Source organism: Tamandua tetradactyla, chromosome 5, assembly GCF_023851605.1.
Source record: "Tamandua tetradactyla isolate mTamTet1 chromosome 5, mTamTet1.pri, whole genome shotgun sequence".
In the NCBI taxonomy this organism is placed as follows: Eukaryota; Metazoa; Chordata; class Mammalia; order Pilosa; family Myrmecophagidae; genus Tamandua; species Tamandua tetradactyla.
In genome coordinates this window covers 35,427,911-35,443,653 of record NC_135331.1, presented here as the reverse complement: position 1 = coordinate 35,443,653, position 15,743 = coordinate 35,427,911, and the positions used below count along the sequence as shown (strand labels likewise).

General features: G+C 41.9%; 1 protein-coding gene across 4 annotated transcripts in view; it reads right to left on the bottom strand.

Moving 5' to 3' along the window:
- MYO18B (myosin XVIIIB) overlaps window positions 1–15,743 on the bottom strand; it is a 242,511-nt gene that overhangs the window by 95,200 nt on the left and 131,568 nt on the right. For all 4 annotated transcript variants that reach the window (XM_077160698.1, XM_077160699.1, XM_077160696.1 and 1 more), the window contains exons 31-32: window positions 14,373–14,477; window positions 5,780–5,932 (exon numbers count right to left, since the gene is read on the bottom strand). In XM_077160698.1, the coding sequence (XP_077016813.1) occupies window positions 5,780–5,932; window positions 14,373–14,477 (258 nt within the window). The remainder of the gene's footprint in view (window positions 1–5,779; window positions 5,933–14,372; window positions 14,478–15,743) is intronic.

Here is a 15,743-nt window from a genome sequence, read left to right as displayed (position 1 = left end):
TGAATCTGGAGTTATCAGTCTTCTGCGCACTAATGGGGGGGACCTCAGGCTGTCAGCTCCCGTTTGGAATTCGTTGTGTAAAAAGAAGCACCAGGCCTAATAGCGTGACTCCTGAGTGAAAACTGAAGTGGAGTCTGAATACCCAACTGGAAGGCCTTCTAGGAGCACCCAGAACTTTAGAGGGCTTTTCTATCCCAGAAGCAACAGGTCAAAGGGAGGCGCCTCGACAGTGTGGGGGAGTGCTGAAATGCACAGGTGTTTGAGTCAGATTCCCTGGGTTCAAAATCCCAGCTGGACTTATTATCTTGGTGACTTTGAACAGGTCTTTTAATATGCTTACTCATTCAAATCATTGCCTTTAAGGAGCTGGTAGGTAAATGAGGAAAACAGGTAAGCAAAGGGATAATTGCAATGGACGGTTATGTGCTAACCGAGGGGTAAATCCAGGCCCAGGGGATTGTGAAAGAAGAAAAGTGGGACCCTAACTCAGCCCATGGGGGTTGGGGTGGTGCCAAGTAGATGATGCCGACTCAACTTCAAGGATTAAATAGATGTTCATCAGGCAAAGAGGGATCGGAGGGGAGAAGTGAGGGTCCAGCAGAGGCCATAACTCAGACAAAGATGGTGGGAACGGTGTGGAGGACACCAAGTCATTCTCAGCTGCTGGGGAGGGGTGACAGGAGGCCAGGAGCTATTATTGTGCATCTCTGTAGGTCAGCTTCAAGAACCTGGACTTGATTCAGCGAGCAATCAGAAGTCACTGATGGATTCTGCCCACAAAGAGCCAAGATCTTATTTAAAGATTAAAATTCTCTCTCCAGAGATCAAGCAGAAGAAAGATTGTTTAGACAAGACCGGAAAGTGGCAGACCTGTGAAGATTCCAAGTGAGAAATACAGGTGGCCTGTAATAAGAGGGCTGCAGAGGATGGATTTTAGAGCTATTTAGGAGAAAGAGGGACTGAGATTTGATGACACATTTGTTCTCCATAGGAAGGGGGCGAATACAGCCCCCAGCGTGAATCAAGTAAATAACTAAAGAGTTCAGTGCAAACCCTTCTCTATTTAACAAAAAGCAAATAACATTTCCTTTGGGGAGGAAACAAAGGTCAAAGATGTGAAGCAAATAACAAACAAAAAACAACTGCCATTGCCCTGAAGCAGGCACCATTCTCCACTTTCTCCTTGGAGCCAGGTGCCAGCATCTGCTACTCACAGATGTTATTTATGCACAGCGATTATCTCAATTATATATCTTGGTTGTTGGAATTGCTTCTGTCTCCAGATTAGTTTCCAGTGGAAACATTTCATGGGAATTAATTAGTAATTGGCTCCTAAAGAACAGGTGCCATTAGATCCACTCCACACCTTTCCTGGCCTACCTGTTCCACAAGGTCTTATGAAATCATGGGACCAGAAACCCAAGTCTTCCAAGGAGCTGTGGGGGATAGCTACATTTTACGATCATTGTCTTAGGTTTTTCAATATAAAGAATTCTTTAAAATCCATGGTATAACACTGCATATTAACCCAAAAAGCTGGAATTATTATGCCTCCATGAGAAAATGGGGGCGTTAATGGCAGGATGCCTTACCCCAGATGATACAGCTAGTTAAACAGAAGAAGCAGGATATAAACCCAAGACGGAACTCTTAGTTCCATGATGCTGCTGGGTTTCCTTTTGAAGATCTTGAACCTCAGGTGGCAACTGACACATAGCCAAACCTCCCCTAGAGGGAAAACAGGGCAGAAAGAGCCAAATGATTCTGATAGGGTTCTGAACGGTGTGGCAATGGGCACAGGGTATGTCTGTCCACGGGGGGAAACGCCAGGGGCTCTGGGATGATGCTCTGACTAGGGGAACCATCTCATGTTCCTCCAACGCTCTATATATCTGTGCTTTTGCTGGGGACCAGAATCCTGCCACTTTTTACAAGCACTTCTGACCAAGCCCCTCTGTGCTAGTCAGAGTTTTCTCAAGAAACAGACCCAACAGGAGCATCAGAATCCCTTGAAGTGGTCGTTAAAGACAAAAGAAAAGAAGACTCTATGTTTCCAAGTGAGATCTTCCCATCACCCTTGGAATAAAATCCAAAAATCTTCAAGGTCCTGCACATTCTGGTCGCTGCCTGCTTCCAGGCTGATTGAGCTAACCACTGCAGCTAAAGGAGGCCCCTGAAATTCCCTACCCTAGAATCCTACTCATTGCCTCTATCATCTGAATTCAGGGGTGTGGTTACTCTATTTATATGTGGCATGGCCTGCTTGTCTTCTTTTCCATGAGATGTAAGTTCCACAGGCGTGGGTACCACGTCTGTCTTACTAACTGCTGGACACCTACTATCTCACAAAGTCTGTGCTGTGGAAATAAGGAATGAATGAATGGATGGATGGATGAATGAATGAATGAAATTGTACCTAGTACTTAAGACACAGCCAACAGCCAAGTGCGCTCCCTCTCCCTTCCCCCTTCTGTCTGCTCTCCCTACTTCAGCCCTGCAGCCTGCAAGCAAAGGACAAACAGTGTACATCCAAGAGGAGATGCAGCGAAGCCCAATGTCATCACTGCTTTATTTGATCAGCTCTGACTCCAGCATCCGGGACACGTGTGCTGGGAGCGAAAGCAACTGTACCCTGACCTCTGGTCCACACGATCCCATCCTTATAACAATTTCCATGGCAACAGCAATGGAAAGCCAAGGCTGTGAATTCCCTTTGATAGGAGCCGGATGTGGAGACGGGGAAGAAGGTCTTTCAGAAGAATGAGGCTCTTTGATTCAGCTCAAGGCGCCTTCATTAAATACCACTATTTTCCAAGAACACACATTTTAACCCTGTAGAGGGAGATTTCTCATAAATATTAAAAAAAAGAAAGAGGGCGGGCCGCGGTGGCTCAGCGGGCAAGAGTGCTTGCCTGCCATGCCGGAGGACCCCGGTTCGATTCCCGGCCCCAGCCCATGTAAAAAACAAACAAACAAACAAAATATAATAAAACAAGAAAATGTTTAAAGATGTTTCCCTTTCTTCCTCCTTTCCTTCCTTCCATCCTTCCTTCCTTCTCTGTCTTTCCTTCCCTTCCTCCCTCTCTCTTTAAAAAAAAAAAAAAAAAAAAAGAAAGAAAGAAAATGAAACAAAAGCACCATGGTTCCTTTTCAAGAGCATTCACCTGTGGGGAGGGGGAGGCAGTGGCACCTGGAACCTTTTGAGGGGGGATCATGGCAGGGCACGTGGCCTCTGCCACACGGGCTCATGAGCCTGAGAAATCTGAGCACTTGGACATCTCCTCTGCTCACCTGAGGGAAATCAAGAGTCTTAGGGTTCCCTGCTCACCTGTCTGCCAAACAGGCACGAAGAGGCAGCACAAGGCAAAAGAACTCCCAGAGTCTACCCATAGAAATATGATCTATGTCTAAATCCCAGCTTTGCCACTTGCCTGCTGCTGTGACCTTGGGCACATTATTTCCCAGTTCTGAACAAAATCTCCCCATCTGTAACTTGGGCACAATCCCATCCTCCCCCAAAGGGGTATCAGGAGGATAAAGTAAGAGAATGAATTCAGACACAGGTGATTCTGGTTTTCTGAAATGAAGAGAGGAGAATGACCAACTATCCTGGTTTTGCCTGAGATTGTGGGGTTGCCTGGAGCATGGGACTTCAGTGCTAAATCCGGGAATGACATGGATAAGTCAGGAAGGTAGGTTACCCTAGGAGAGAATGTCTTGATGGAGGAGAATGCTAAGAATCACAGGATTTTCCAGCTGGCTGGGCCCCTGAAAGTCTTCTGGTTAACAGTCCTTCACCTCTGTGGCATTCTTTCCAGAAACTCATAACTCCAGTGTAAACATGAGGAAACATCAGACTAATCCAGATTGCGGGCCACTTTATAGTACACCTGGCCTGGAAGCTTCAGAACTGTCAAGTCAGGAAAACACAAGGAAAGAAGGAGTAACGGCCACAGACCAGCAGAGACTGGACAGACCAAGACAACCCAATCTAATGTGGATTGGACCCGAGATTGGATCCTGGAACAGAAAAAGACATTAGTGGGAAAATCTGGTGAACCCCAATTTCAGATTGGAATTCAGTTTGGCTCTGGTCTTCTAGTTTAGTTAAAAATCTCCACCTGAAATCTGTAGTTTTACAGATGGAAAACTAAGGTCAGAGACAGTAAGCTAAGGGTGCTCTGGGATCCTGGTTTCCCACACCTGACATTATACCCTACTGCCTCCCACGGCCTCCTGGGACCTGCTGACCATCATGAGCTACTTCTCCAGAAGGTTTGTAGTCATAGGACATGGGTTTGAGGCTTGACTCTGCCTGGCTATGTGACCTTGGACAATGCCTTAATCTGTCTCTTGGTGTCCCCATCTGTCAAACAAGGACAAGTCAACTGAATTCAACATTTACTTAGCATGTACTATGTGCATTTTTGGGGTATTTATTTGGTATTTACTGATTGTGGTTTTTTTGCTACTTATTGGGAATTTATTATTTCCATTTATTGGGGATTTATTATGTGCAAAGGACTGGGCAGGAATCATCAGAGATTAATAAACAGTCCTTGCTCTCAAGAAGCTTACTGCTTTGTTGGGGATTCAGTCTAAAGACCATCGATTATCTGAGTTTTTGGGGGTATTCTGAGAAGATGAAGAAGCCCCAGCTTCATGGGTCATGGCTGAGGCCAACTGACAGAAAGCCTGGAAAGGAGAAGAAAGGAGTGGCAATGTTCCAAGCAGGTGAGGGGGTGATGAACAGCAGAACTACCTCTCACCTCCTCATCCCTGGGGCTGGTATGGAATAGCATGCCACCCAGAGAGTAATGGTGGATTCATGGGTACAACACCCAGCGCAACTGGGAGCCTCCCTGTGTGTTTCATCCCTGTATAAGTCCCAAGTCCTGTGTTAGCAAATGGTTCTGAGACCCCTCTCCCCAGGGCAGCCATCCCCCTGCCAGGATCTGACCCTTGCAGTCCCTTCAATACCAGCTGCCCTGGGCTATACTGCTTGTTCCCAGCACAGCCCATGCCCTGACCTCCCCACCCCCATCTACCCTCCAACAGTGGAACCAGAGAGATCTAGGTTTGAATACTGGCTTTTGCCACTTTCCACTGTGACTTGGGCTGGTCAACTCGCTTCTCTGCTACCCGATCACCTCACCTGTGAAGCAGAGGTGATGATCCTCACTTCATGAGCTCTCCTGAGAACTCAGACAACATGTACAAAGTACCCAGTACACAGTGGTGGCTCTACTATCCAGAGGGTAGCAGCTATCGATCAACATCTTATCACGATCATTAGTATTTCTAATAAACAGTCAAATGGATATTGTTTGTTGTCGCTGTTATTAGGGTTATGCTTTGCATTATTAGCATGTTTCCTGTTTGATTTATACCAGTTTTAGCCACCAAAAACCTGCACATGCACGAGGATGCGCCCACACACACATACATATATACACACAAACTTCACTCAGTCATGCTGGCCTCAGTACCCCAGTCTACCCAGGCCCTCAAGACTGACATTCTACCTCATCTCGAAGATGGAAACAGGGCTCCTGAGCTGTTTATAAACCCCTCCTTCTCACCTACCACCTTGATGAGATTCTCCCAGTCCTAATTCCCCCAAGCTCCCTGCAGGTCACAAACTTGGGGGTCAGCATTGTGGCCCCACTCACCCCTGGGAGTGGAACATTTCATGGTGTCTCTGAACCATCATCATGACAGCGCACCCGGCTGCAGCACCGTCCCCAGCCGGTTTCTGAGGGAACACCAGCATACCCACCTGGCTGTGTACCTTCTCCAGCTCCTCCTTGCTGACTGATGTTTTGGCATCCCCCATGGTCCCCAGGAGGAGCTGCACATCTGACAAGAGGGCATGGGTCCTCTTGAGGTCCCTCCGAAGACGTTTCTCCACGTCAAAGTCCCGATGGCCGATCTGAAAACCAAGGGAAGGCCTATGAGTTTAGGATAGAGAAATAGTGGTCAGGGTCCTCGTTCTCTGAAACCAGGCTCTCTGAGTTCAAATCCTGCCTCTGCTGCTCGTGCACACAGTGTGACCTCAGATGAGATCCTTCTCCTCTTTGAGCCTCAGTCTCTTTATCTGCAAGACAGAAATGGCATCAACCACGTAGGACTGCTGTGAAGATTAAATACACACTTGGTCAGATGCCTGGCACAGGGTAAATGCACAAAAAATACAAGTTGTTATCATTTCTGTGATCGCAGCCTGACCCATCTTTTATACCAGTCAATCACAGGGCCAATCTCTCTCATGAGAGACCACATAAGAGGGAAGGCCTTCTGCCACTGGAAGTCGGGAGAGCATTACCCTTGGTGGCAGTGACTGGACAGGGAATAGGGGAGGGGGCTTTCAGGAGCCTGTTAATGTCATTGATCTAGGTATTGGTTATATGAGTATGTCCAGTTTATGAACATTCACCAAAGTGAAAGAAGCACATATGGGATAGAATGTGCTTCTCTGTAAGTAGGTGTTACTTACAGATAACTTATAGTTAAGCTGGGTCTACAAAGAAATATGATGAAGTCATAACTTCCAGTCCTGCGAATGTGACCTTATTTGGAAAAATTGCATCTGTTAAGATGTGATTAGCAAAGATGAGGCCAAATTGGATTACAGTAGGCCCTAAACCAATATAATTGCTATCTTCATGAAAAGAGGAAATTTGGAGGCACAGACAGACACTGGGAGAAGACTAAATGAAGGTGGAGGAGACAGAAATGGGAGAGATGCATCTACAAGCCAAGGAATGCCAAGAATTGCCAAAGATTGCCAAGGATTGCTAGAAAACAGTAGAACCTAGTAAGAGGCAAGGAAAGATTCTTCCCTACAGATTTCAGATGGAGCATGGACCTTCTGACACCTTAATTTTGGACTTCTGGAATCCAGAACTGTGAAACAATATATTTCTGTTGTATTAAGCCATCCAGGTTGGTGGTACTTATTACAGTACCATGGGAAACTAAAACAGCATTTTATACTTCATTAAATGCTCCATTGCATTGGAAGTTCTAAATCAAGCTTTGTTGTACTTTGAAATGGTCCCCTTTGCTAGTTATGAACAGGCAGGTGATTTTCTGCAGAAGGACGTTACATGGAGGTGAGCACATTCCGTTCCCCAGAATCCTGAATTTGCATTTCAAAGAGTCAGTTACCAAATGGGTCTTAAAGAAGCCATGTCTGGCATTGACACCAACAGGGTGAGCTTACACTCCTTGATAACAGTACAGGCTGAGACAAAGGAGGCACAGAATTATACTGGGGCCCGACAAGAAACAGGGACAGCCAGCATGTCCTCTAGAGATGGAAAAACAGTGGGTGAACATCTCTGGGGGAAGTTAACAGCCCCATTCCCTGTCTCTTCAGGAGACCAGAGGATAAACACACAGTGCCATTGAGTGGATGGGGAGTTTTAAAATGGATGAGATTTGTTCCTCCATGCCAAGCTTTAATTATTTCCTGAGACAATCAGAATGCCCTGTGATATTCTGGAGAGAAAGTGGGCTTTAGAATGAGGTGGCCAATGCTTTAAGCTCTGGCTCACCACTTGCTGGTGGTAGGTACTTTGGCTCTGTCATGCCACCTCTCTGAGCCTGAGTTTTCTTGGCTATAAAAGAGGAAGTAAAAAACATACTTGTCCTCCACATTGAGATAAGACAAGGATCAGACATGATAATGGATTGGAAAGGACTTTGTAAACTGTCAAACCCTTTACAAATATAAAGGCTTATGAGTATTGCCTGATGACCTAAAATGTGTTCCTAGAGAGCTTACAAGACTATTTTTCTAACTCTTTGGTTTTGAATTCTTTGAAAAAGATGAGTTGGTTCTTAGGTTGGACCCTTTTTGTTTACAGATAAACCTCTTCGTTAAATTTAAAATGCTTAGTCTATGAAAATTATATACAGATATATGTATGTGTATGTATATAGTATAATTATGCAGAAAAAGATAGACATAGAGAATTAGAGACAGAATGGTAATAAGCTGAGCTGAGGGTTGGACATTGTGTTGGGCAAATAGTATTACATTTAATTCCTGTGACAATCACATAAATTTTTTTTTTTGGCATGGGCAGGCTCACTCTCCTAAAATAGACATTATTATTACTGCCTTTATAAAAATAGTAATAGCTTATGTTTATAGGAAGCTTTCTATGTACCAGACACGATTCTCAACACTCTATGGATATTAACATATTTAATCTTCATGATAGGTCTACGAGGTGTATAGTATTATAATTCCTATTTTGCAGGTGATGATGCCAAAGCTTACAGGGGTTACATAATTTGCAGAGATCACGCAGCTAGTAAGTGGTAGAGTTGGGAAATGAACCCAGTTTTTCTGACTGGAAAAAGGTAATTTTAGTAAAATTCACCATTAGAAAGGCATGTTATACTCTTTAATTTAAAGAACAACAAAAACAGAGTATTGTGTAGGCACAGAGGAGCATTTTCTGCCTCAGGTTAGAGATGGGATCTGGGATGAGTCTTAGAAGGTAAGTAGCAGAGTGAAAGAGTTGTGGGAAGAGTTGCCTGAGAAAAGATGGGTGAAAAACAGTCTAATGTATAGTTAGCAGGTCACAAAGCAGGAGAACTTACCTGAGGCCAGCTGTGTGGGACACTAGAGTATGTTCTGCTATGGGGAATGAGTACAGCTGATAAAACTGACAGAAAGGCATAACATCTGACAAAGATCACACAACTAATAAATGGCCTTGTAGGGATTTGAACTCAGGCAGCTCAGCTCTGGAATACAAGTCCCTAACCACTGCACCAGAGTACCTGGTAGACTTGCTACATGAACCTAGATTTACTCACTCCAGGGCCCACATTCTTTACCGTGCTTTGCACTTATTCTTAATAGTTTGTGTCAGCTCTTGACTTGCACAAATCCTGATTCTCCTGTGGGGAATCTTGGCATTAGGGGCATTCACTGATATAAGCATTGATCATGTAGAAGGGTTGGCTCAGAGTCTACCATTGCCACCATTGTAAAGACTCTGAAAATGTTGGCATCACTTCATTTTCACTGCAAACAAAATTCACAATAAGATTTCAGATGAAGTCATCCTCCCTTTCATAATTAATCACTGCAGGGGAGGAGGGCAAAAAAAATCTCATTAGGTTAATGGGAAATAAATGTCATTCTGCAAGTTCACATTTTGCAGCACAAAGATTCAAACACAGATAAATCTGGTGAATAATTAAGCAATAAATAGAAATGATGTTTAGTGTTGTTGTGAGTAAATATATTCAAACCTCAATTGTTTCATGATTTATCATAAAGGCAAATTGTTTGGAGTGGTTGTGAAATGACTACTGTCAAATAACTCTCCAAGCACTTTAAAAATATGATCTGAAAATATTAGGGCTCATCTAGCCACTTTACAGATGGGAAACTTCACAATTTGAGGCAGAATTTATGTTCCTGAAGGTTGATCAATAAATTAATGGCAGAGCTGGATTGCTGAGTAACATTATTTTAAAAGATGTTCCACAAAAGCATGGTTATAGATAACAGTAGCTTATCACTTAAGCAGCATGGTAGATTTTTAAAAGGGCAGGCTTTCAAATAATATAAACCTCAGTTCAAATCCACCTAGGCCACTAAGTAGGTATATTATCTGGAGCAAGTTGCCTTACCTTTCTGAGCCTCATCTTATTCATTTATAAGAAGTAAATAATAAGACCTATGCCATAGCATTATTGTAAAAATTAAATGAAAAATGTATAAATAAGTATATATCTTAAAATTTATGTATAATCACTAAAATAATGTAAATATGGTTTATAGCTTCTAAACTCACAGTAAAACAAAAGGGGACATAGAAAACACTATCAATCTATCAAAAATAGGAAAGGAATAGAAGAAGCAAATTAAAGGACAATAAACCAACAAATCCTAAATACAAAATAAGGTAATAGAAGTAATTCCAAATACATCACTTGTTACAATAAATGTAAATGAGTTAAATTTTCCTATGAAACTGAAGTCTAAACAACTGGATTAAAAGTATCAAGCTGCTTAAAGTAAATACATGAACACATTCACAGACACACATAATACACACATTTGGAAAGTTTAAAAATTAAGAGATATGCCTGCCCATGCAAAAAAAAAAATCCTTAAGGGATAAACAAAGGGTTTCCATGCAAATTAACCAAAAATATCAAGCACAATTAAAGAAGATATAAAACAAGTACAAATGGCCTCTACAGAATTTGTCCATGAACTGGGACAACAATGAGATACTAACAATTTCAGAGAAAAAATATTATGCACTGTACTATGTTATTTGACCATAATGCCATTAACTTGCAAGTCAACAGTAAAAAAATTACTCCAAAATAACCCCAAATGTTTGTAAAATTAAAATCAATCCCTAAATAACTCACAGATTAAAGGAGAAAATCATAAAGGGCATGACAAAATGATTAGTATGTGAGGATGACACTAAAGCAGTAATTCAAAGTTAGTTTATCTTAAATATATTTTAAAAAATATTTCAAATGAAATTAATAAACAAAAAAGAAATGTCATAAGTTAACATTATTATGATTGAAAAAGGAAACAACTTCAGATGCAGTAGAATTTAAAAATTTTTCATGATGAATGAAAAATCATTATGACAACCTATTTAAAAGTCTGATGAAATAATAAATACATAGAAACATAGCTACCATCGCTTCTCAGCCTTTTGGCTAAGATCAAGTGTAGAAACATAGCTAGCAATATTCACTCAATAAAGAAGAAAATATTTGAAATTACCATCAATTATCCTTACAGAACTTGGAGCCAGTAATTAAATGTCAATCCTATGTTCTAAAAGAAATCACGTACAGATGGATTTACAATCAAGTTATATCAAACCTTCAAGAGCCTCATGATCCAAATTTTATAAAAATTGCTTCAAATACAGTTGCAAACTCATTTTATGAGGTTAGGACAAAACTGGATAATGACAGCATAAGAAAATAAAATTATAAACCAAGCTTACGTATGAGCCTGGTGTCAAAAATCCTAAATATTGCAATTCAATAGTGCAATGTATTTTAAAAAAAGAAAACAGAGGATTAAGAAGAATAATCCATTAGAATCTCTTGTAATACACCAAAGACAATACACTACATTAATAGGTTAATGAGAAAAAGTTACAGGATTATTAACAACTGAAGAAAAATCATTCGATAATAGTCAACAAACACTCCTTTTAAAAAGCATTAGAGAACCACAAATCTGATAAGATTTATTTAACCTAATAAAGATTACTTAGCAAACACACACTGAAAATGTTAGGTATATGGTGAAACCCTAGAAGCTTTCCTATTAAAGCTAGGAACAAGGAAAGAACATCCATTGTTTCCTCTACTATTCAATCTTATATTAGAGGCCCAAGCTAATGAAATAAGCTAAGAAAACGAATAAGAGGCCTAAAAATTGGAAAGGAAGAGGCAAAGCTATTCCTACTGTCAATCGATAAGACTGCCTATTCAGCAAGTCCAAAAGAATCTACAGACGAGTTATGAAAAATATTAAGACTTCCTTGAGTTTGCTATATATGAGATACAAAGTCAACATGTAATAATCAATAGCACAGCCATGTGCCAAAATAACTAATTGAATTATGAAATAGAAAACAATATTATATTCATAATAGGCACAGAAATTACAAGTTTCCTAGCAAAAAAATCCAATAAAATAAATCCAAGACCTTTAGGAAATAAAATAAAACATTATTGAAAGATATAAATAAATGGAAAGATATACATATTTATGGAAGAAAAGGTTCAACATCACAAAAAACATGTCAATTTTTCCCAATTAACTTGTAAATCAATGCATTTCCAAAGAAAATAATATCAAGTGATGTTTGAAAAAATATATGACCAAAAATGGATTAGTATCTTGCATAAATGAGGATTATAAATGACCAATAGCAAAAAAACGGGAAGGCAAAGTCTATAAACAGGCAATTCAAGTAAAAGAAACCCATAACAAATGTGTGAAAAATGCCCAACCTCAGTAGTAATGAGGGACATGCCTTAGAAATTAACACCCAAAGATTAGCAAAAATGTAGCAATGTCTGACAGCACACATGCTGATGGGAATGAGAGGCAAAATCTCACAGATTACTGGTGAAAGTGCAAAACTTCCACAATCACTTAGGGGAACAATTTGAGCAAGCCCTAATTCCAAAAATGTACATTCCTAGCAATTTCTATTCTCACTGTGTACCATGGAGAAATTCCTGCCTGTGACACAGCCAAACAGGTAGATGGATACGAACTGCAGATCTGTGTTTTAGAGCAGAAACAAGTAAATACCCACCTCTAGAAGAATGGGATTAAAAAATTTTGGAATACTGTGTAACAAGCAAAAATGAATGAACAAGAGCCCCATGTATTATCATGGGCTAATCTCGAAAACATAGAATTGAGGGGGACAAAGCTAAGTACAGAATCATATGTACTTTGTGTGTGGTTCATACGTGCATTAGCGTTATATCCTGCAACCCCAGGATAATGCTACTTCTGGAGAGGAGGGAAGAAAGGGTGGATGGGAAAGAGGACAAGGGGGCAGTGTGATTGAAGGGCCATCAAGGGACCACAAATTATTTTTTTAAATGTTTCATTTCCTTAAAAACATCTAAATCAAACCAGGCAAGGTGTTAGTTTATTTTAACTCTGGGTGCCTGGTATATGAACTCCAGCTATATTATCTGTTATATTTTCCCTTGTGTTGGAAACCGACATAAAAAAAAATTCAAGAGTATTAAATGTGATAATGCATTAAAAATTCCTAACTTCGGACAAAGACAAAGTTGGCATTTTAGACATCTAAATAAGTCCCCTTACCTTTAAATGCAAAATCTTTTTATTTTAGCATATCTATTTTTTTTTAAAAAAACTTTCTTTATTGGGTTATCTACTTTTTCTCAAATGAACTATGCAGAATATAATATAACTTTCTCCCAGTGATTCCAGACCACTGTTCTAGAATCGGTTATTGGGCTGTGTTCTCATGTCCTGATGCTAAAGGGACAAGGTCAACGACTCTGCACTCAGTGGTCCTAATTTCCTGGGCTGAACAAGTAGAAAACCCAGAGGAGAGGGAAGGTTATGTAGCTCTCCTGCCGATTCCTTCTGCTTCTAACTCACTGCTCGCTGCTGTGAGGGGCCTGCTCTAGAATACAGGTAATTGATTTTTTAAAAAATGCATAATGAGTACCAATTTTGTGGGAATCCTAGCTATCTGCTCTTGATGACTGTCTAATGGGAGCCCACGTTCCTTTGTGAGCAGAGTGAATGACTTTGGGGGAAGATATTGATAGGAAAATTACTACTAATTAACAGTCAGCGAACACATGTAAAGCAAATATATTAAGAAACATTCTTAGGATACTTTCTGAGAAATTGTGGAAGCCACAGGCATTTTGCTCCAATGCTGGGGTTTCAGGTAGCAGCACAGGTGGGGAATAGGATATTTGGGTAACAGAGGAATATTTCCTTTCTAGTCCAAAATCAGAAGCTGGCTCTAAGCCCTGCAGACTGCCTTACTGAAGCAGTGGTTCTCAACGTGGGGTGGGAAATGGTTGACTTTGTCCCAGGGGACATTTGGCAATGTCTGTAGACATTTCTGGTTTTCACAACTTGGGGAGGGGAAATAGGGAGAGTATGCTACTGGCATCTAGTGGATAGAGACAAGGGATGCTGCAAAACACCCTACTGTGGACAAGGAGGCCCCTGCCACAAAGAATGATCAAGCCTAAAATGCCCCTAGTGTTACAGATGTGTACCCTGATATACCATGGGCAACAACTCACAAGACTCTGCTCTCCAGAAGCTCAGAGCTATTTACTATTTTACCCCAAACCATATCGACAGAAGGAGCCTGGCTGGGCATCAAAGCTAGGTTTGCCTGACTCTGGGTCCAGCTGACTCCTGGCTACCTCTGGCAAATCTTGTTCTCTTGAGCACAGTGTCTGTTTGCATTCAACCCACGAGAGCAAAGGTTGTCACACTCTCATCCCAACAGCCACTGAAGGCAGGGCCACCTCCTCTGTAGCTCCCTAATTTCACTCTGGTTATTTTCTCAGGTTGTTCCAAGAACCCTGCTGTTACTGACACCGGGAGGTCTCCTTTGAAGAGCCAGTGATGTGGGCAGGGTTGGTAGAGAAGTGGGGAGCTGGGGGAAGCAGAGGACGGCCAGCTGAAAGGCCTGGTCTCTGGCTTTTTCTGACCATCAGGGGGGTGACTGCTCTGCAGCTGGACTCCCCACAAATCCACCTTTCTAACAGTGCTCGAAGGCAAGGATTATGTTCTCCCCAATGTCTGCTGGTGTCTACCCTCTTACCTGATCACAGAGCGTGCCGATCAAGCCTTCCAAATCCTGCTTCTCATGGAGGACCATCTGCTTCTCCTCATATTCTTGCTCCAGCTGCATTTCCAGCTGACGGAGCTATGAGCACAAAGGGGAGATGCATGCATGGGGTGAGTGAGTGCCACCCAGACAGACCATGCAAGGGAGAGACCATTTCGGGGGAGGGGAGCCGGTAGCCCCTTCACCCAGTTCCACAAATGCTGCTTTAGTGATTGAGAAGGGGGCGTCTCTGTTGGAATTTAGAAGCTTAAAAGCTTGGGACCTGGACAATTATGGAAAGTAACCTGCCATTTCCCTGTGAAGCCCACTGCACTAGTTCTGCACTCAGAATGGACGTTTCCCTCCTATAGCCACGGCTGCTGAAATGTTTACAGGTCCTGGTACTCTCATTCTGCCTGACATCATTTCCAACATATTGAAATGCATCCAGGGTGGGCAATGGCGGCTTGGTGGCAGAGTTCTCGCCTGCCGTGACAGAGAACTGGGTTCAATTCCCAGAGCCTGCCCATGTCAAAAAAAAAAAAAAAAAAGAATCCACCTTCCTTATTAAACATACTGTGTTGTGGTAAAAAAAAAAAAAAAAAAAAATTCATATTTGTGATTATTTGGCTAAGAGCAACTCATCTAATCTACAATTGGCTCTGACATCTCAGCAATCACTGGGCAAACACAGGAACTCTTGTGAAGTGAATGCCTCACTAGAGTTGTGCTTTGCGCCCTACCTCTCCCATCTAAACCTCCACCCCTACCACCCTGCTTCTTTCCTATATGCTATTTCATCCCCTTCGTCTGCCTTCTCTATACTCTTTCATCAATGACCCCACTTCACAGATCGGCAAACTAAGTCACAGAGAGGTTCAGAGGTCCATACCCCAAGTCAGTAGTTAGCTGGGAGGAGGTCATGCTCTGTCTCTAGCCCCAGGTCTTTCTGCCACCCCAGACAGCCATCAGCATTCTCTTCTAGGTCATTAACAATTGATTTCCTGCCACGGTGAGAGACAGACTGAGCAGAGCAGTCATTAGAATGTGAGTCAATGTGAGTGTCTGTCATAAGGAGAAAAACACCTTTCTCTGACCTCACACTCTTGCTTTATAAATATGTCCACAGAAAAACTTTGAGAGGGTTTAGGTCACCTTTCTAACTTGTCAGGGCACTGGCTCAGGGCCCCCATCACCAAGCCTTGGAACTCTGGAAATGGACTAGAAACTCATGCAACCTTCACCTAAAAACACACGAGCATGGACTGGGGGCTTCTGTTTCCTGACCCCCAGAGTGGAAAGAAAGCACCAATCCATGGTCACTTATATGGTAAGCTAATTCACTGCAAAACCTAAGCGTGAGAT